Raw genomic sequence first — 22643 nt, 5'->3', positions numbered from 1 at the left:
GATTAATTTTAATGATACCTGTTCTTGATGGTGCTTTCTGAGAAATTGTTACACTGGCAACAGAAAGTTGACCTATCTGTAATTTTCATTTGGCTTATTATTGGAGTTCTAACATGTGCATCTGAATTTTAATTTTAAATAAGACAATTAGAAAAGTGATTTAGACCAAAACTTAACCGTAGTTATCTCTGGGTACTGCTGTCAAGTACTTTCAACAGTACTTAAAAAATAAAAGCAAAACACTCCATCCCTAGCAGATGTTCAGTTTCTACTTCTATTTTGTCAAAATAGGTTCCTTTAAAATGAGAAAGTGGGAGAGCCTATTGCCAGAATGGGAAAACAGCGTTCTGTGGTAAATAGTAGGATGGTTTCTTCTGAAATGCTGTTCTGCAAACCCTTGGGGAAATTCGCTTGTGAGTGTGCAATTATTACATTTTTATCCACAGAATGGGCTAAAGTTGGCACCACATCTCTCATGGTTGCCAGAGGCAACACACTGAATTAATTTGTGCCCCTCTGGCAGACATTTTTGAATAATTTTAGTGATTTTTTTCCGAAGCTACTTTCTCTCCTTCCTTTGCTGCCTCAACCTCTGGTTGCTCACCCCTCTTTCTGGAACTGAAAAACACACTCCAGAAGAGCTGCATTTGGGGGATTCTGAATTCTTTTGGAGTAGAATGGAGATTTGTTGAAGTGCTCATCTCCATTGTTCTATTTCCCGCCGTGCCTTTGATATTCTTGCTATGCTAACTTGTTCACCATGGAGGACCACCAGCTGCACCTGATTCTAGTGCTGGCGGGCATCTCCTCTCCTAGGCTGGGGGTCATGGAGGCCAGGGGAGAGCTGGCTAGTGTTCCCGCTGGCTGTGGAGGGCAGCCACATTACAGACTTCAGGGCTGTGGGCTGTTTTTGAATAACACTTGCACATGCCAAAGCCTTTCATGTAATAGATATTTATTTTACAAGTATATCCTGAAGATACTCGGAAAGGAAAAAAGTTAATTCTTATATCCACTGTGTCTAGAAATTAGTATATATATATGTATATTTTTTAAATGCAGAGTGGACACAAATATCTACCAGATATCTCCGAGAGCAGTTGGCCAAGATTTCCGACTTCTACCACGTGGCTTCCAGCACGGGTGATGGCCCTGTCCCGCTGCCACCGGATGTGGAGCAGGCCATGAAGCAGTGGGAGTACAATGAAAAGCTGGCATTTCACATGTTCCAGGTAACCTTCCCAAGAAACCCAAGGCTGTGTAGCATGCTTTTAAGGAGAGAAAATTCCTTGTGTTTTATTTTTTTTTGGGGTTAAACTATATCTTTATATGAGCCAATACCTTCAAAGAAAAAACTATTCGACATTGCTCATCTCCTTGGGAGCCTACTACTCCCAAAAAAGACCATCTTAATTTGGTTCAGCTGCAGTTTACAATGCAGTTGGGAGGAGGGGTTAAGAGCTTTGAGAAATGATAGATTTCATCGGGACAGGTTGATGTAAATCATGTTGACCAGAAGAGGGCGCCTGTGCTGTTGTTTGCCGCAGTCGGTATTCCTTGTGAGGAAAAAGTGTATTCAGCCTACGTATTAATGATGTAGACTTCACCTTCATCTCCGTCAAATAGGAGGCAGGTAGAAAAGATGCAGTCGTTTCTGAATTGCCCCTTAGAACTTTACTATAACTTCAGGTAGTAAGCGACTTTTTCTAAGAGCTCAGTAGAAAAAGCCTGGTTCTTTTGGGAACTAGCAATGTCATCGGTAAAAACAACTCTTACAAATCTAGTTCCATGCAGGACTTCTTCAGTGTCTGCTCTGAGCTTTTACAACTTTGCTGAGCTGAGGATTTAGTCTGCATCTTTGAAAACATGTCCTCAGTTTAATATTTTTGGAAGGATTGATTATGTATTAGGAACATTGGAATCAGTACCTTTTTTATAGGAGCAGTTAGGTCCTAAATTGATGGATTTTATTGGGACATTGTTAAAATTTTAAAGTTCATAATATTTTAATTCATCATATTCTGAAATGGGAAATTGACCCTAGTATACATGTCTGTAGAATTGCATGTGTAGAAATAAGGGTATGAGTACATAGACAAAAGCATCTTAAGGATGGACATTAGTCATTAGAAGTCTTGTTTATGAAGTTTTTTTTTTGACCTTGCATTCACCATCTCTCATACCTTAATGCAAAATTCCATTTTAGCTCTTCTTTATTAACTTAAGGTTCACTTTACTGGTTGTAAATCCGGGGAAAAAATCCTGGGGCAAAATACCTTTGAAACTGAAATCAGTCAATGGGAGAAATATAATGGGAGAAACCCACTCATTATTTACAAGCAGTTGCCCACTTCTGCTCTCATTTGTTTCTCTCTACCCAGATGCAGAAGAAGGGACCCCACCCAAACTCTCTGGTCCAGATAAGCCCAGATAAGCCATAGGCTCACCCTTGTAATTACCTATTGATATGGAGGTGGACTACTTCTCTCCACCCTTTGGAAACTTGGAAACGCCTATTCATATGACGATGCACTAAGGCCATCCTAGAGATTCTGGATATACTGCAATTTTACCCACAGGCCACCCCTCCAGAAATCTTGCCTTACAATCTACTCATTCCCCATTTTCTGCAGTGGCCCCTGGGTCAGAAAACTGGAGCATTGTAACCAGACTAATAACAGACTAGCAACAGCAATAAAATTATGATAATCCTTAAGCAGAAGACTCAGCTAGGTTCAAAGTCCTATGCAGATTAAGTCCATAGCTCGCCCATTCCACAGGCAGGCAGTAGCTGAACAGGTGGGGAGGTCACAGCAATTATCACATGGCAGCTGCAGCCAGGGGGCAGTCCAGGCCACAGGGACTGGAGAAGAAAATAACCTTAAGGGTGATAAGATAATGTTTTAATGACACCAGCATAGGCAAATCTTGTCTATCAGGTAGGACTCATGCAAGAGAGTGATCCTGTGTTAGGACAGTGGCAAGAATGAGATCTCATCCTGGTCTAGTATACCAGACATTCACCCCCCTCCCTGTGGGAGTTAAAGATGGGTCAAAATATAGGGCTATGGGAGGTACATGCACTGGCCATAAAGATAAAACAAAACTTCTTTGGAAGATGCTCTTACCTCCTGGATGTTTTGGGTACACTACCGTGATCTTTGGGGGCCACTCCAGGAATACACACTAGGCCAGCTTCCAGGCCTTTTCCCCAAGGGGCGAGAAGGGCCAGCCATCACTGGTCCATGTGTTAGAATGTCCAGGACCCCATACAACAGAGTCTCCAGGGTTTAATGCAGTTGGGGCTGGCAGCAGGATGTTGCTCTGATCGCCATGTCCTGGCTTCAGTAACTCCTCTTTGGTTTGCACATACAGTTGTATAGAGGCAGCAATGTGCATTAGCATGTCCACAGGGCTCAAGGATCCTTTTAGGGCTTCTCATTCAAACTCTGTAGTACTGTCCATAGGCGAACTGACCAGCCCCATAGACTATTGGTCAGATTTCAACAAACCATTGTAGCTCTTCATAATGCCTGTCCCGGTAGGGTTATATGGTACACGAAACTTCCACTTTATTCCTAATTGCTCCACCCATTCTTTTAACACATGTCCAGTAAAGTGGGTGCCTTAATCACCTATGGCCAGCCATAGGCTGCAAAAAGACACTTGAGACCCCTTTTGGTGGTTTGCTGATCTGCATGAAGTGCAGGAAAAGCAACAAACTGGCTAGTAGCTGTGACCACACAAGTTGTGGCATACAGATATCCTTCTGAAATGGGCAGAGGCCCAATATAGTCTATCTGCCACCTGACAAGGGGTATTGGCCCTTTTACTATTGTCCCATGTTGCTGTGGGACTTGTTATAAGTCCCTCTTAGAGTGCACAGGGCACTCCTTCCGGGTTCTGCTGACTTCTTCAAAGGTCAGTGGCAAGCTCCCCCAACAGGCCACAGCCCACATTGTCTTTTGCCCCATGTGCAACCAACACTGATGTAACCATGGGTTATATCCGAAGTAGGCTTTCCTTCTAGCCAATGCACCTGGGCCAATGTGTCTGCTTCATCATTCCCTGGGGATGCCAAAGGCAAATGGCCCATCACATGATATACAGTAACTGCCTTAGTCTGACCAGAGGCCCATAGGTCTTGTCATAACTCTTGTCCTCAAAGGGGCGGGTGACCAACCATCCAGCTGGCATGGTACCATGTCGGTAGCCACAGGATCAAGCCCCAAAAGACGGCCCAGTTGTCAGTGCAGACAACTATAGGGGAGGGCTCCTGGGTGATAGTGAGCCTTACTGCACGTAACTCAGCCTATTGGCTGCTCTTCCCCTCTCCACTCTCTATCCATATTTTATCAATCTCAGGATGGAAAGCCACAGCCCTCCACTTTGGGGGCTGCCTAAGACTGGAGCCATCTGTATACCAAGCATCTTCAGGTATGGGGGCTTTTCTATCCTGATAAGGACTCTTGTCTACCAATGGCTTGAAAGCAAGTTCTTCCTGCTTTCCACTGGTATATGTCACTGGCCCCGATAAGCGTTGGAGTCCCCCACTTAAGGGGCTAGTAGGGTGCTATGCTATTGTAAATATATGCACCATTTGGTCAGTGTAGGCATCTGTGTGGCATTTGGGTCCAGTCTCTCATGCACCCCGTGATGTGATAGGTGGTTACTACCTTGGTTGGAGCTATTCCAGTGATGGGCTCCATAGCCAGCAAGGCATGGTACACAGCAGCCAGTTGCTTCTCTATCAAGGTGTACCAGACCTCTGCTGCTTTCCATAGTTGTGACCAGAATCCAATAGGTTGGCGAGTCTGTTCAAACCGCTGCCACAGGCCCCATCCATAACCATCTTTGGTTACATAAACATCTAGATCACAGCACCTTAATGAGTCCATTACACTCAAGGCCTGTATGGCCTCGACTGCTTGCGTAGCAGCAGTAAAAGCAGCTGCACATGTTTCATCCCAGTCCCACCTCATGCCCTTTCATACCAACCAGTATAAGGGCTTCAGAATTTGTGCCAAGTACGGGATAAACACTCTCCAGTAGCCAAAAGATGCAAAAACTCTTGTAAGACTGCCACAGTGGTACAGATGGGGAAAGCCTGGACCTTGTCTATGACTGCTTCTGTGATAACTTTAGTTTTACCCGACCAGACAAACCCAGTCCCTGAACCTTGGTGCTGTTCACAGCCCATCCTTTCTCCTGTAGATGTTGCAGCAGTCTAAGAACTGCCCCTTCTAAATCTGCAAGAGAATCAGCCATGAGCATGATGTCATCAATGTAGTGATACAGCTGCACTGTTTGCAGTTTCTTTCAGGTGGCCAAATCCTGGGCTACAAGTCCATAAAAAATGGTTGGACTGTGGAGGTATTCCTATGGAAGGACAGTGAATGTCCACTGCCGGCCTTCCTGCATGAAGGCAAACTGTTCCTGACTTTCCTGTACTATGTCAATAGAGAAGAAAGCATTCGCAAGGTCCACAGTATAATATGTCCCTAGTTCATGACTGAGAGTGTCCATAAGGGCTGTTATAAAGGGGACAGTAGCATGCAAAGGGGGTGTGACTTTATTCAATTCCTGTAATCCACAGTCATACACCAGGAGCTGTCTGGCTTTCTCACTGGCCACCCTGGGCAATTAAAAGGACTATGAGTGGGCTTTATGATGCCCACCTTCTCCAACTCCTGTAGAGTTTCTCCAATTTCCTTGTGTCCCCAGGCAATTTATACTGCTTAGTATTTGTCACTCGCCAAGGTACAGGCAGAGCTACAGATGGGTGCTTAGCATGTCCCCTCAGAACTGCCTTTACCACACATACCCTCAGTCTGAACTCAACTGCAGTGGTCTGTAACCACAGGCCCTGCAGGATATCTAGCCCCAAAGTATATTCAGGGATGAGAAAAATGTACACAGTATACTTCTTTGGGGGGTAATTGCCCTATCCCCAGTGGGATTTGGGCTTTCTTCACCCTAATTGCCTTATCTCCATAGCCATCTATCATGGCAGGGGTCCCAGGAAAACTCTCAGGGTTGCCATAAATCAGAGAACATTGAGCTCCTGTGTCCACCAGTGCCTGGACACAGTGTATATTCATGGGGGCCCAATGAATTACTAATTCTACATGTGGCCTCCGGTCCCCACCACATCCCCCAAGGTGGGGACCTTGACCCCCATCTCAGTCAAACCGCCGTGCCCAGTCATCCTCCTGTAGGGGTGAGGGTCCAGGCAGAGCCTGAATACTGTCCCCCAGGAAGTCTTGCAAGGACACAGTCTAGACATGGGCTTTGCCTCCGACTTCTGTATCGTGGATCTCAGCAGCTGAAACAGCTGCTCTGGTTTTAATTGGTGCCACAGTCTAACAAGATCCTATTGGGCTGCCCATCAAGTTTTTCTTTCACTACCCCAGCCTTTATCAAATCAACCCACATCTGGGTCCTTGAGACCTTCACGGGCCCTTTGTACCTCTCTTTCAATCGCAGCCTGTACTTCCTTCCGTGCTCTTATTGTTTCAACCTCCCCCAGATCTGCTAAAGTACGAATAGCCTCACTTATGGGTTGCCCTATGTGAGGGGCAAGAATAGTCACTAGGAACCCAAAGAGAGATGGGGTTGCTGTATGGAGCACAAGATTTCTCATTCCTATGGTGAACATCTCCTCATCAGGGCCCTGGGGGTCCTTACTATAAATGATATTTTTCATGCCCAGCTACTGTAACACCTGCTGGAACTCTGCATACATTTTCCAGTTAGTGGGTAAGTATGGTAAGTCACCCAGATTAGGCCAAACTGCCCTGATGACTACTGTCAGCCAATCGAGAAGCACCTGATTCTCTGAGGTGTGATGGGCACTTTGCAGCTGCTTCTGGAGGGAAGGGTGTGCCATCAGAGAAGCCAGTCTACCCATTTCAGAACCTGACATAACAATGTTTTCACCCCTATATTCCAGAGAAGCAAAAGCCATGTAGGCAGAGGTTCCCATGGCCTCTGCCTATACTGGACACTCATGTCCACCAGCTCATCTTGGGTGTAGGGGTGGAGCATGGAGTGCTCCACAGTCTGGGAAGGGGGTGACTCCTCCCTTTGAGATGCCCACAGTTGTTCCATTTTTACTTTCTAAATTACAACGAGGCAGGCCTTTAATGTAGGATAGACTGGTGCCTCAGGCGGTAGCCTCAACAACAGTTTGGTCTTCAGCCCCAACCCCTCATCCTCTCCCAACATGTCCTCTACTGTATCTGGGGCTGAAGGCACTGCTCTTTCCTCCCCCTCCCTCATGGTCTTCTTATGCTGTCTTCTCCCTCGCTGCTGCTAAGGAAACTTCCTAGAGAGCAACTTGTTTCTTCAATAACTCTCTTTCTTAAAGGCATCCACAGGTCATCACCCAGCTCCTCCAAGCGATGCTGAAGTGTGTCTCTCCTGCGGAAGTCTCTCTCTCTCTCTCCTCAATAACAGTTTCCACTATCTTGAGCAAAGACATCCCACAATCCCAGCTGCTACACAGTCACTCAGGGCCTCTAAGCAGTCTTCTATCTCACAGAGGGCTAATTCTGCAGCTTCCAGTGTCTCCACCCTTCCCCAATTCTGAGGAAGGCCACACCCCTCTAGGAAGTGCTTTATCCAAGGCCAGTTCCCCACTAGGGGCTCCACAATTGGAAGCCCCACAGATGAGGACTCCAGGGTGAAGCTGCACCCTCTACCGCTGCAGCCACTGGGTCCTCCCCACTATCCACAGGGTGGGTTCCGGGCATCTCCCCACCATCTCTAGGGGCAGCCCACCCAAGGGTTGTACCCATGTAGACAGATTTCAGGAGCAGAGATCCTGCTGACTACCTCAGATATAAATCTGTGGGGAAAATCCCAGGCCTAAATATCTTTGAAACTGAAATCAGTCAAAGAGAGAAATAAAGTGGGAGAAACCCATTCATTTCTTACAAGCAGTCATCCACTTCTGCACTCCATGTCCCTCGCAACCTGGCTGCAGAGGAAGGGGCCTCACCTAACCTCTCTGGTCCAAATAAACAGATAAACCCTAGGCTCGCCCTTGTAATACCTACTGATATGGAGATGGACTACTCTCCACCCCTTGCAAACACCTATTGATATGGAGACGCACTAAGTCTAGGGGAGAGATTCTGGATATACAGCAATTTTACCCACACTGGTCTTAAAATTTTTTTTATCTTTCAGGTATCATTTATAAACAGTCTTATGATGGTTTTGGTCTTAAAATTTTAAAGTACCTTTTTTCTTTAACTAACCTTTTAACTCTTTTTGACTCTAAGCATTTTAAAAATCAAACTAGCAACAAGTAGATACTTTGATATGTCAGTGTACTCTCACTGTAATCTTTTAAATACTGAAATTATAATTTATCAGTGTATTTTCACACAAGTCACTGATAACCATGGTAGTGGACTGCTAGTGACACACAGATAATGTAATAGTTTCTAGTAACAAAAGTAGGAGCTCAAATAACTAAGAAGATTATTACCAGCATAACCATAAAAGTGTACGTGCCTTTCCCAGGAAACATAGCTTTTTGTTTCTATCTTGAAGATTCTTTCATTATGTGAATCAAAGTACAAAACTATAATATAACATTAAATATATGTGTGCATAGAATGCCATAAAGAATGTATTTATATGTATGTACATGCGAAGGTAATAGATGAAAGTGTTAATAGTGTCATGTCAAGAGGGGCTGTATGCCACCCCTCTGGGGCATTTGGAAGTTTGTGGGTGTGTTATTGTTTTTAGTGTAGTTATCCTTTAATGTTTATATATTATTTTATTAAAGATTCCTTTCATTTCTTTAAGTTTTAGTTAATTAGGCATTATATTGATTTTTAAGGTTACGTTTTATAGGTAGGTTATAGTGTCTAAAATTCATTTTAGGATAGAGATGGGGCTATTGAGAAGGCATTGGATCTGATGGGATTTTCAGCCTCTTGTTGAGATGCTGGTGTGATGTGTGCTTTTGTTCTTTATAATTATCATCACTGGTCAAGTGTCCTCCTGTCAGTATAAGTTCACACTCCCCTGAAATCTAGCCAGGCTCTTGATACACCCTGGGAGTCTGAACACTTCTAAATTTCCTTTCTTGTAGGAATTAATTTTTTCAGTTTAGAATGAGGCAGATTAACAAAAATCCCCTCCCCTCACAAATCCTCAAACCAAGCATATAAAATAACACCAGTTCTTTGTTTAGAATTTGGACTATGATCAAGGAGACTATGTTTTACTACAACCACAGGAACAATAATAAAGTTACGTATGAACATAACAGTGTTCTTTTTTGAGTTTTAGTTGGTTTTGCTTTAACATTATTGGTGTAATTTTTCTTTATTCATTTAAGGAAGGAATGCTAGAAAAACATGAATATTTGACATGGATCTTGGATGTTTTAGAAAAGATCAGACCAATGGATGATGATCTTCTTAAACTCTTGTTACCATTGATGCTGCAGGTACAGTATATGTAACCATGAGACAATTATTTTTGTGTGCAGTGAGTCTGATAAGAATGATAAGTAAGTAGAGTGAAAGAGGAAAACATTTCTTTTTGAAATGGGAAAAAATATATTGATGCCAAACCATGCAGGGTGATCAAAGGCTTCTTGTAAGTTTTAGCAATCATCCGTACTGGCCGTGTTCATGGTTTTTTATCCACATGGTCCTTTTTAAGTATTTTCTATTCTTTTGACATTCTTTGAGCTAGGGGGTGGGAGCTTCCTATTTTAATAATTAGTCTAAGATATGTTAAATTTCAGCTATCAGGATGAAATTTATTTTAAAAAATTTATTGGAAAGATAATACATGCATTTGATAATTCAAATAGTCTAAAAGAGTATCTAGTGAAGAATCCTTCTCTCCCTCGTCCCCCTGAAAGACCACACCGTGCTAATGTCCTGTGTATTGGCCATGAGGTGGCCTGTATCTGCACTGTCCATCAGAGTAGCCACTAGGCAGATGGCTCTGGAGCCCCTGAAATGGGACAAGCACAGTGTGAGATGTGCTATTAGTATAAAATGCATACCAGCTTTCAAACTTAGTATGGAAAAAAAGAGTGAATAATATTCTACTAATACTTTCTGTGTTGCTTACACATTGAAATGGTAACATTTTGAATACGTTGTTCTAAATACATCATTCTTCTCATTTTGCCTGTTTTTTTTTTAATGGATACTAGAAAAATTTCCAATTATATCTATGGCTTGTATTCTATTTGTATAAAATAGCACTGGTCTATATAGTACCATTAAAGGTTTTTTTCTTTAATGAAAGTATGTTTTAAAATAGTTACTTCACTAAGTAGCATAAAACATGACTGAAGTCTGGTGTCCTTGTGCTTCTCAGTATTCAGATGAGTTCGTTCAGTCAGCTTACCTGTCTCGTCGTCTTGCCTACTTTTGTGCCCGGCGTCTTGCCTTGCTGCTGAGTGACAGCCCCAGCCTCTTTGCTGCTCACTCGCCACACATGATCATAGGACCAAACAACTCGAGCATCGGGGCCCCCAGCCCTGGCGCCCCCGGCCCCGGCATGAGCCCCGGGCAGCTGGCCTTCTCAGACTTCCTTTCCTGTGCACAACATGGCCCCCTGGTTTATGGACTTAGTTGTATGTTGCAGGTAAGTCCTTGGCATTTGCTGTTTTGTGTTAAAATTCAGTGTAGGAAACAGTTGAGTTGAGAATTGCATCTTCAACTTTCATGTCACAGCTAGTTTTTTATTCACCTAAGTAAGTAATTTATAGATTGAAATACCATGTTTTTAATTCTCTATGCTGGATCAGAGAGAAGATTTGTTGCTTCTGTCTAGAAGAAAGTTATTGTAGTTGTCCTTTATTAGGGCCATTAAGTAGTAAAATGATTTGAAGTCCTTCAGGGAACCCACAGAGTAAGGCAGCTGTATTACTGTACTTCTGGGAAGACTGCTTCTTCATGCAGCATTTTGTAGTTTCCTCAGTGAACACCTTGAGTTGGTTGCCTTCTATTTCTTTAAAATCCCAAGAATTGATCAGTTCTGTTCATCTGCCAAACATCATGGCATGTGCAGTGCTTGAACATCCAGGAATGTGCAGGCCACTGGGCTGATCCTGAACATCTGGGAGTGTGTGGACCACTGGGTGGAACCTGAACATCCTGGAGTGTGCAGGCCACCGGGCTGATCCTGAACATCCGGGAGTGTGTAGGCCGCCAGGCTGATCCTGAACATCTGGGAGTCCTGAACATCCGGGAGTATGTAGGCCACCAGGCTGATCCTGAACATCTGGGAGCATGCAGGCCGCCGGGCTGATCCTGAACATCCAGGAGTGTGCAGGCCACCAGGCTGATCCTGAACAGCTGGGAGTGTGCAGGCCGCCAGGCTGATCCTGAACATCTGGGAGCGTGCAGGCCACCAGGCTGATCCTGAACATCTGGGAGTGTGTGGACCACTGGGTGGAACCTGAACATCCTGGAGTGTGCAGGCCACCGGGCTGATCCTGAACATCCGGGAGTGTGTAGGCCGCCAGGCTGATCCTGAACATCTGGGAGTCCTGAACATCCGGGAGTGTGTAGGCCACCAGGCTGATCCTGAACATCTGGGAGCATGCAGGCCGCCGGGCTGATCCTGAACATCCAGGAGTGTGCAGGCCACCAGGCTGATCCTGAACAGCTGGGAGTGTGCAGGCCGCCGGGCTGATCCTGAACATCTGGGAGCGTGCAGGCCACCAGGCTGATCCTGAACATCTGGGAGTGTGCAGGCCACCGGGCTGATCCTGAACATCTGGGAGCATGCAGGCCACCGGGCTGATCCTGAACATCTGGGAGCATGCAGGCTGCCGGGCTGATCCTGAACATCCGGGAGCATGTAGGCCACCGGGCTGATCCTGAACATCTGGGAGTCCTGAACATCCGGGAGTGTGTAGGCCGCCAGGCTGATCCTGAACATCTGGGAGTCCTGAACATCCGGGAGTGTGTAGGCCACCAGGCTAATCCTGAACATCTGGGAGCATGCAGGCCGCCGGGCTGATCCTGAACATCCAGGAGTGTGCAGGCCACCAGGCTGATCCTGAACAGCTGGGAGCATGCAGGCTGCCGGGCTGATCCTGAACATCCGGGAGCATGTAGGCCACCGGGCTGATCCTGAACATCTGGGAGTGTGCAGGCTGCTGGGCTGATCCTGAATGTCCCTGAGCGTGCAGGCCACTGGGCTGATACTCTCAGGAATGAGGCACAGCACTGCTTTAGAGGAGTCACTGTTCAGGTCACATTTCTTGAGATCCTAATGTGTCCTGCTCTTTGCTGAGGGCTTTGGATCAGGGCTGGATGACGACATGGTCTGTTCTCTGGGAGAGTTTGTCAGGGAGAAAGCCTCATAACCAGGCAGTTGCCATATACTATGAAAAGGGCTAGTGCAGGGATGCCTGGGGAGCTGAGGGAGTTGAGAAGTGGAACTTTCAGCTCAACCTGGAATTCTGGGAGGCTTTCTGAGGGAAGTGGTCTTGACTAGTGCTTATAATACGAGTTTAAAAAAGAAAAGAAAATGTGATAAGAGTGTTCCCAGCAGAGGGTTTAACAGTCACCTGTGTGCAGGTTGGTATAAATGGAACATAAAGTATAAAATCTGTTGGGGGTCAAGATGTAGATGGCCCCCTGTGTGCCTTATGAGTGGGATGTCATTGGAGGGTCTTGTGTAGGGAAGTGACCCCGTTAGTTGTGTGGTTTAGTTAGACTGCTGTGGCCACAGCAGAATCTCTGTGGGAGCGGCAAGGTAGGGGGAGGAGAGACAGGCAAAGAGATCAGTTTGGAAAAGTGTAGGTGAGTTTTGGGCTATTTTGGACGATTTTAGTCTCTTAGACTCTCCAGGTGAATATGTTCAATATGTTACATGTCTGATTCTAAAGATGAGGGCCGACAGTCAGCCAGATAATGTGGATTTGAATCACTGGGCCACTTAGCTGGTCAAAAGCCCGAGAGGGGTGAGATCTCCTAAAATTAGTGGTGAGAGATGACCTGTGGGCCTGAGGGGCATGGGCGGTGGGGAGAGGGGAGGAAAGAAGCCCACGGAGGCCACTGGAGAGTTTGGCCAGACTGGAGAGGAGAGGACAGGGTAGGAGTTGTTACAGAGGCAGAGCAGATGCGAATAATATTGTCATAATTGGTCATTTTAGTAGCATTTATTATGCTCTAGGGCACTGTTCCAAGCTGTAACATATATTAAGTCATTTAGTGCTCAGAACCATTCTATAAAATAGGAACCAATATTATTCCTGTAACATCAGTAATGAAATGGTGGCATAGGTCACATAGCAAACAAGTGGCAAAGGAGGAAGTCACACCCAGACAGGCTGGATGAGGAGCCCACACTTTTAACCAACATGCTAAGCTGCTTCTCTCAGTGCTGTAGAAACTTTCCAAAGGGCAGCGCTGGGATTGGGGAAGTCTGATAAGAAGGTGGCTGGAATTGGTCTTGACTGAATGGTAGTCACTGATGATTAGCCGAATGGTGGGGGAGAAGCCGTGGTAAGGTGGGTTGGGGGTGATAAGAATGAGGAGAGTGATGCCACCTATTCCTCTGAGAAATATGTCTGTGAAGGGAAGAAAGAGAGAGGCTACTAGGTGAGTGGAGATGTTTTTTTAAATTTGTTTTGATGGGCAGACTTGAACATATTTCTAAGCCAAGGGTAAACTAGTAGGAGGAGAGCTTGAGAATAGGGATGTTTGGTACCTCAGTGGCCTGGGTATTGGTGGCTTTGGACTTAAGAACTCAGAAAGGCTCCATCATGGGCAGGTGACAAGAAGCCCACATTCTCACTGACGGGGATGGAGGTAGGGACGTGGGCCAGTGGAGGCAGGTGCTTTGGTGGGGTTCAGGGACTTGACCTTCTTTGTATCTGCTGTCTGGTTTCCACAGAGATGTCTCTCGGACCTCAGAATCTTGTTTCTTAATATTTACATTTGCCTTCTATTAAAACAATATTGCATTCATCCTCTAAGCTCACATAGTTGTGTGGCATGATAGCATGATAGTGAAGACATACTCTTCAGAATCATCACAGACCTGATTTGAGCTTCTGCTCTGCCACTTAGTAACTTTAACCTTGAACCTCTCTTTTCCCTGTGTGTGTGGGGAGGGATGAGGATAGTTGCTAATTTATTATGAGACAGAGTTGAGGTTATGTGACTGAAAGCTTCCGCAGGAGTGTTCAGCACAGAGTGAGTGTGCTCACTCCAATATGAGCTGTAATATTCCACATTGAGGGGCAGCAGGATTGGCACAGTGGTTCCAAGCATGTGTGTCAAAATCAGCTTGGGCTAGTTGCTAATGTCCTCTGTGGCTCATAGCCCTCTTTGGTATAATTGGGGAATAACACTACCTTCCTCATGGTGTTGTTGTGACATATTAATAAGATGATCTTAGAAAGTGCTTTGTGCGATCTGGTTGAATTAAAAAATGTCTACAAGGTCTAAGGAAGTAGGCAAGCTACAATCAGATCCAGCCTATGACCTAAGAATAGGGTTCACATTTCCAGTGAGTTACTGAAAAAAAAAAACAAAAAAAGAATAGGTGACTTTAAAAGCTTATTTTTATAGGAAAAGTTTGCCTCCTCCCTGGTCCAGGGTTCCTGTCTGCCCAGTGTTTAGGAAGCTAATACTGAACCATTATTTCAGAGCCTAAAACAAAACATTCTTTCTAGATTGCATAACCTTAGAAATTACATATGCTAATTCCATCTCATTTTTTTAAATTGCGTGAAAAATATTAAGTGACAATTTTGAAGTGATGACTACTGCATTTTTATTAAATTTCCTTGGTTTCCTGTGCTTGAATACCAGCTTATGAATTATATTCCTTAATTTCTCAATAGCTGTACTTCCTCCCTTTCAAATTAATAATTCTATCTTAGTTTTTGTCTTACCACTTGAAAAGTTCAGAATGGGGTAAGGTGTTCATATTTTAAACTCAATGGTAGGAAGTTATAATGTAGTTATGACAAGGAGTCATTTTTACTGTTAAGCTGTTATACTTTTCTCTTTCCTCTAAATAATGTGGATTTTCTTGCTTTATTTCTAGACTGTCACTCTGTGTTGCCCAAGTGCCTTGGTGTGGAATTATTCCACAAATGACAATAAAAGCTCAAACCCAGGCTCGCCCCTGGATCTGCTGCAGGTGGCCCCCTCCAGCCTCCCCATGCCCGGTGGGAACACGGCTTTCAATCAGCAGGTAGACTTCCTGATAATTCTGGTTTGATGGGTGTTTCCATCTTCAAGAAGCATAGGGCACAGTGGTCCAAGTGCGTTTCAGCATCTCAGATGCCTGGCTGCCATTCTGCCCCCATCTCTCTGGGTGACCTGGGGGAAGTATTTTGCCTCTCTGAGCTGCAGAAGCTCATCGCGTTGCTCCCTTCTCAGCCTCTTGCTGGGCAATTCTTGCAGAGTTCCACCACCCAGACAATAAATGTGGTGGTAGTTTTAGTATATGATCACGATTCCCATAGCTAGTAGTCTACGATAGTTTGTAACTGTTATATATTTGTGCTGGGTTATTTGGTTCAAAAACTTCAGAACCTTGAATTGTGACTTCAAGGTTGTGACTAATATTTAGAACTAGTTTTCTTAAGTTAATAAAATGTGGCTAGTTGCTTTCATACATAGGAGAGTGACTCAATGTGGTATTTTAGAACTTTCAAGTTTTCATATGATGTCTTGAAATTTTTTCACCTGTAAAGATTTTTTTTGCAGTTATTTATTTTTGGGAACATTGCTGAAAACTGGCATTGAGTCGCCATTGTAAATTTTGAAGTACACTTCTTGGGCAACAGGCTGAATTTCCTACAATGCAGTCAAGATTTTAGGTCACTGTAGAGTGCTCTGCGCATGTGGAAAAACCTGACATCATTTAGACAGCCACTGTGGCTCTCCGAACACAAGTTAATAAGAAGTGATTATCTTTCAGGTTCGGGCAAGGATTTTTGAGGTAGAACAGCAGATAAAACAAAGAGGCCGTGCAGTGGAAGTTCGGTGGTCTTTTGACAAGTGCCAAGAATCAACAGCAGGTACAGAACACGGCAGCAAGAGTGCTTGTGAGTTGGGTTCTGTGCTGGTTTCTGAGTCTTATATATCAATTCACACTGGATGAAGATGCTTTTTGACAGAGCCACCCATTGAATTTTGAAGATGCACTTCAGCCTGTGCCCTTCAGATCCTAGCTGTCAAGAATGTCAGCTTTGATTTTGTTAGGATTTCTTATATGCTGAGAATGATAATTTCTTTTCTTTTTTTATTATATTTTATTATATTATATTAAAGTATTTATATACAATCTTATGAAGGTTTCACATGAACAACATTGTGTTTTCAACATCACCCATATTATCAAGTTCTCACCACCTCCTACTGCAGTTCACAGTCTATCAGTGTAGTAAGATGCTATCGCATCATTACTTGTCAAGAATGATAATCTCCTAAAATGTGTTGTGTCCCATGCAATGATGGTTTTGTACTATGCTGCTCTTTGTTTAACTTTTCTAACCACTTCCTTTATTTCTGCATCTAGGTGTGACAATTAGTCGGGTTTTGCACACGTTGGAAGTGTTGGATCGACACTGTTTTGACCGAACTGACTCCAGCAATTCAATGGAAACACTTTATCATAAGATTTTCTGGGCTAACCAAAACAAAGAAAACCAAGAGGTAGTTAATATTTCCTTCCTTCTTTTCCACCTTTTATTTTCTCAACATATTTTCTTCTTTTTTGTTCATTAAATTCCAGCAAAGCCTTTCCCCTTAACTGTTATGAAGGTGCCTGTGCCCTGAAGTCATGCTGTTATTGGACTAAAATGACCCAGTATTATTAAAGTGAGATGCCCATTGGACTGGTCTGCTGGGTGTATTGATTGAAAAGCATTTTCTTGGCCCTTTTGTCAGCATTCCCCATCATTTAAGTGTTAGCATACCCTTCCTCTAGTGATTGTACTTTATATAATGGTTTGGCTTCAGCTTAGGGGGAATGCATTTTAATGTCTTGTGCATCAGAGCAGTGACCGAATACTTGGGGTCAGGGTCTTTGAAGAATCTGTGGACAAATGTATTAGACAAAGGATTCTCCTGAGAGAACCAGTAGGGGGGAAATTTATATATATTTCATGAAAGCGAGAGAGAAGTATCTATTCACTTTAAGGAATTGGCTCACCCGATTGTGGGGGCTGGCAAATCTGAAATGTGCAGGGCAGGCCAGCAGGCTGGGGACTCAGCATGGGGATGTTGCAGACTTAAGTCTGCAGGCAGAATTCCTTCTTAATCTGAGGACCTTGTTTTTTCCCTTATCACCTTTGAATGATTGGATGAGGCCCACTCACTCAGGGAGAATTGCTTTTCTCAAAGTTAACTGATTTAACTGTTTTTCACATTAAAAAAAAAAAACCTTCATAGTAACATTAGACTGGAGTGTGACCAAAACACTGGGTACCATAGCTGGCCATGTGGACACACAAAATTAACCATCACAGACAGTCTTACTTACCTTTTGCTTCCCTAGAAATAAATTGTTCCATTATTGAACTGCTCTATGAACAGAGGATTTTCAATATTTTTCCTCAACTTTTTTGGGGGTGAGAAATAAAAAGTTTGTATTTTCACACTGGAAAACATCGGTGGTATATCCATGTTGTGCTAGCCGCTGGAATGTCGAAGTAAGTTTTCAGACATAGTACCCACTTTCTAGGAAGACCTTAGTTAACTGATTGTAAGTATCTTTGATTTTAGTGGTAGCCTTTAGGAATGCATGTGTGGAATGAAGAAATAAAACAAGCAAAACCCTTTCTCTGTTCTCCCTTGGTGTGAACCTGTTCCAGGTTATTCCTCTTTTTGGAATAATTTGTAAGTCATTGCCCTCCTTCTGAAAGATGAGGTTCAAGATCATTGATGCCAAGTAGGATGTCGAAATGTTGAGAATGAGGTACAGACCAGGTGTTTTTCATCTCATTTCTAGTCTCAGTAGGAATGCTTCAGTACTTCTGTGGGGCAATGGTAATTCTACATAATTCTCTGCTTATTGACACAGGTGGAAGTGTTACTGTGTTCCTTTGGGGTGGAAACCTTAAAGTCTGTCTGTTTGTAATAAAGACTTTCTTAGATAAAAGGCTTCGAGTACTCAGCTTTTTAATACGTAGGAGTGATGTATTTGGACAGAAAGTAGGGATGCATACCATTCAAGAATTGTTCTAGACTTCTGAGCTTTCTGCACCAAGTTTGAGTGAAGACTACATTGTTTCTCAGTGAGAGTTTTTCCACATCCACCAAAAACACTTAAGTTGTGTGGTTAGCCTGACTCTATAACTTTCTAGAGAATGAACTGGGGAACTTCGGAATTTAAGCTGTATTTACCCGCAGACTTAATTTACTCGTAAGCACTCTAGAAAGAGAAAATGATGAGTGTTTTATCAAGGACAGAAGTTAATTTTGGTATTTTTGAATGAAATCACACTGTAAAGTTCTCTCTAAAACACAGTTTTGTCTCCATTGTGGGTGCTTAAGATGAGCCATTGGGGTGCAAGAAGAAATTAATAGAACTTCTATTTAGATTATTTATGTCTTTAAAAACCTTACACTTTCAGAAGTTCTGCTTCATCTAAATTTTATAATAAACATTATTATTCTGGTGTTATAGGTGTATAAGGTATAAATAAATATATATATTGAGGGTATTCTAAAAGAACCAAACCTCTGAACTGAGAGGGTATGCGAGAAATATTCGGAGGTCACTGCAACTTCACCCGGGATGCAGGTAGATGCAGGCCACTAGAGGGCGACAGGTGCTCAGGGCTGAGCGTCCTGGATGCTCTGCTGACACTTCATTGCAAGGAACCGCAGCGTTAGCCATTTAGGTAGGAGTCATTGTATTGAATGTTGACTCCACTTGGGAAAGATTTGGTGTGAGTGAGTGGTTGCACTGTGGTTATTGTGTTGTTTAATGAGTAGGACAACAACTGTATTTTAAACCTGTAATTCAGACTGATCACACAGTAAATTAATTTTTACAATGTGTCTTTGGCATCTCTGTGTATCAAGGTGTGCATATGAATGTATGCAAATGATAATGCTTAAACTCTATGTTTGCTCTTCACCAGGGCTTACTGTTTTCTTGACTACTGAGTTGCTTGATGTATTTCTGGAATCCATGTGAGCTACAGGGCTATGCTGATGATCAGCTGTGTGACACCGAGAGAGTTACTCATGGGCTCTGCTTTCGTGTCCCTACTTGTGCAGTTGGCATAGAGCATTGCCCTATCTATCTCTAAGTAGACACGAACACCTTGAGATTTCTAAAGCACCATATATACATATACTTTATTATTGTTAATGGTAATAATTGAGCAATCCTTGTTAGTATTACATTGCAAGAACCAATATGATAAGCTATTTTAATTGTTTGATAAGGAGTTGTATAAAGTGCTGTGGTTAGAGTTCAGAAACACATCTCACTTCTTTAAAATGTGCTTCCTCTTTTTGGTTTCATAATTTGTGTTAAGACTTAGACAACATGATAGATAATAGAAGAAGCGACCATCCTCTGCAGTTGCCACGGGTGTGGGGTCTGCACCTGCCGAAGCTGTGGCCAGGTGTGCCTGCTACCTGGGCCGCACAGCCTGCTGCTCCCTCACTTATGTTCAGGATGTGGGAACTTTCCTCAGTTCCCTTTTCTCTGGAACTGCTCAGGGAAAGCCACTTCTGTCCACTTCCTTGTGGGTGGTGAGAGAGCTGCTGTCCAAATGGGAAAGAGGGTCTGAGATTCAGGTGTGTGTGTGTAATCAGTCTCATATTTGTAAAAGCCTGTTGAAAATAGTAATGCATGGGATGAAGGCATTTGAGGCCTTGGTCCTGGGCCTGTGGTTGGCCATGGCCACAAGAGTGAGAGTAGGAGCTGACAGTGCCTCACACATGCCCCTTGTGACTTGTTTTTGCTCACTCCACGCAGAATGAGTTGTCCTTTACCCACCCCCTCCCACTACCCCTATGTCCTCAGCTACTGCTTCTGTGTTAAGGCTTGGTGAAATTGCAAATCTCAAAAACCTGAATTCTTGACCTATGCTACTTGATTTTCCACTCAGTGTAGTGTGAGATAAACAGACGTAACACTTAGCACTGGGATGGTGTCACGCAATGGGCTAGCCAGGCAGGTGGTATGAACTGATGGTGGGCTGCTGTGTACAGGGCTGCTGAGGTGATGGGAAAGGGGCATGCTCTTTCTGAATATGGCATGTCTCAGATTCTACTTGGAACTGCAGACCCACTGTTCATTCAGCATGTCAAGACAATGTAACCTTTCCCAATCTTAGAATGCTGTGCAGGCCAGGCAGCCTGGCTTGGCCATGTTCGCCTAGATGCCTGTCACTTTCCATCTCCTGGTATGTGTTCTTTACAAGATTTACTCATTTACCTGCCTCTTTACTGTTTCAGAACCATTGGTACCCCGGGTGATGGAGGAGGAGAAGCCTGACATCATCCGCACGAGGGAGTTACTGTGGGGGTGGGGGACCTTCTGAGTCAAGCCTGACTTGAGTTGTCCCTTGTGACCTGCAGGCAGGGATCACATTGCTGACCTCTCCTCAAGCAGCAGGGGGCAGGGCTGCTGACCTGACCACTTCCTTCCTCTTGGCTTCTCTCCTAGTTTGTGTTGGGCAGGAAGGGGGAAGCAGCTGCATCCTTGGCTGCCCTGGGGACATGGATAGAAGGGAAAGTCTAAAGGTGGCAGGAAGACCTGACTTTTCACTTCTCTCTCTGCTACTCCAGAAACAGCTGCCCTGGTCAGGACTGGCCCAGACAGCAACAGAATGTCAGCACACGCATTTCCTCTCTCCCAGCTGTTGGAACCATTGCACACTCAAAACCCAAAAACCTACATGTTGTTCACATTTGCTTATGTGTAGAATATTCATGAAGCATTCTCAGAACAGGTGTGATGAGTTCGTACTGATTTTCTGAGTGGCAGAGGCCCAGTGCCCAGAACAGGTGTTTTGCCAGGGGCACAGGCCTCAGGGACCGTACCAGGTCTGTGTCAGACTGGCTGAAGAGCTCCAACCCCCACGATCTGAAAGGCAGAGTCTCAGTTTCTGTCACTGCTCTGCCCGGTCTCTCTTTGCCCTGCTGGAAGCCTGTGGCTCCAAAGGTGGGGATCTGTGTTTGCCCTGCTGCCAGCGTGTCATCAGCCTCTAGCACCGCACCTGGCCCCAGCAGGTCCTCAGGAGATGTGTACTGAGTTTGTTTATCAGGGTTCATAAAAAAGCTGCTGGGACAGGAACCAGAAGGGGAAACCCCTCAACAAGCTTTGGTGTGGAAGGGTAGGATGAATGCAACAGTGAGATCTATAGAATGTGTCAGTTGTACCGTCAGTACATGTGAATGTACCAGAAAGCCTTGGTGCCAAATAAAGTAAAAAGCCTACAGATGCTGGCTGTGCTTTATGGGTCAGTGGATTGTGTGAGAGTTATGTGTGTGTGTCCGTCTCCACAGCAGTCCCAAGGGACCCTTGTTTTAAGTGTGTTATGTAATTTTTCTCTGGCCAATGAGATATGTGTTTAAAAAAATTTTTCTTTTCAATCTCCTTTATAGATGAGGAAACCACAGCTCAGAGAGGATGAGTAAATTGTCCAAGCTCATACCCAGTTCACTGGTGGAAGAATAGGGATTAGAATCGAAAATCGTTCCAGAATGCCACTCTTAACTAGTACATTTTATTCCTTGCACTGTTTCTTCAAAAAATCATTTATTTCAGGTAACTATAGCTGGACAAACAATTGTCAGGTGTAACTTTGGAAAAAGGAGAGAAAAAATTCATAATTGCCATGAACCATTTCCACATCTGTACTGGTGTATTTATTTGTAAAATAATCTGTGAGTTTTAAAGACTGGCAATTTAACATAATAAGAAATATTTAAGTCAGAAAATCTAAATCCCCAAGTTGAGCAATGTGGCCTTTGTAGTATATCATAAACTTGAGGCCAGTTCAGACCTGGCTTTGAATCATGGCTTGGCCGATAGGTAGCTGGGTGGCCTCAGACTAGTTATGTATCTTCCTTAGTATCGTTCTTTTTGTCAATACAATGGCCTTCCTAGTAGACTCCACTTCATATGATAGTGTACGGAAAGCACCTTGCAAATGCCAGTTATGTTCCTGGTTGGTCACATCTGATTGTCAAGTGAGTTGAACCTAGCATCATGTTTTAGAAATTTCTATTTCCCTTCTCATCTTCATAAAAGACAAACAGTAAAGTTTATTATACTATCTACTGATGACTTTTGGAAATTAAGTCTAGTGTTTTAGTTATTTACAGTATGGGAGACATGGCAATTTTCAAAGACTCTTGGAGGGGTTTGTGATTATAATTCATCTAATGTATGATCTCTGGTGCATAATAACATATTGCTCAAAATTCTGTTTTCTCCATTTGTACTTAAATGTTGATCTAAATAAGGAATAGCAAACTCATTTTTTGGCACGACACAAATTAATGACAATTAGTTGATTTAAATAGAGGAATTTGTTTTAATTCTGTTATCTACCTCCTTTCTTAGAACTCAGAGCTGTGCTGTTTTTAACTGCCGCTTTAAAAAATAGTTGTTTTTTGCTTTCATGGTGTATATTTTGTTTCTTAGAT

At 43.7% G+C, this 22643-nt stretch overlaps 1 protein-coding gene across 10 annotated transcripts in view; it reads left to right on the top strand.

Moving 5' to 3' along the window:
• Window positions 1–22643, top strand: part of MED12L (mediator complex subunit 12L) — a 317585-nt gene that overhangs the window by 61838 nt on the left and 233104 nt on the right. For 7 of the 10 annotated variants that reach the window (XR_005058495.2, XM_037008238.2, XM_037008241.2 and 4 more), the window contains 6 exons: window positions 1063–1232; window positions 9362–9472; window positions 10363–10632; window positions 15061–15210; window positions 15943–16069; window positions 16543–16679. Coding sequence is in view for 9 of the 10 variants with exons in the window: in XM_037008238.2 (XP_036864133.1) it covers window positions 1063–1232; window positions 9362–9472; window positions 10363–10632; window positions 15061–15210; window positions 15943–16069; window positions 16543–16679 (965 nt within the window). In the remaining variant the exon portion in view is untranslated. The remainder of the gene's footprint in view (window positions 1–1062; window positions 1233–9361; window positions 9473–10362; window positions 10633–15060; window positions 15211–15942; window positions 16070–16542; window positions 16680–22643) is intronic. The other 3 variants (XM_037008243.2, XM_037008239.2, XM_037008237.2) reach the window with 1 other exon arrangement.

This window comes from Manis javanica, chromosome 3 (assembly GCF_040802235.1).
Source record: "Manis javanica isolate MJ-LG chromosome 3, MJ_LKY, whole genome shotgun sequence".
In the NCBI taxonomy this organism is placed as follows: domain Eukaryota; kingdom Metazoa; phylum Chordata; class Mammalia; order Pholidota; family Manidae; genus Manis; species Manis javanica.
Note: the sequence above shows the minus strand (reverse complement) of the source record. Positions and strands in the feature narration are given on the sequence as shown.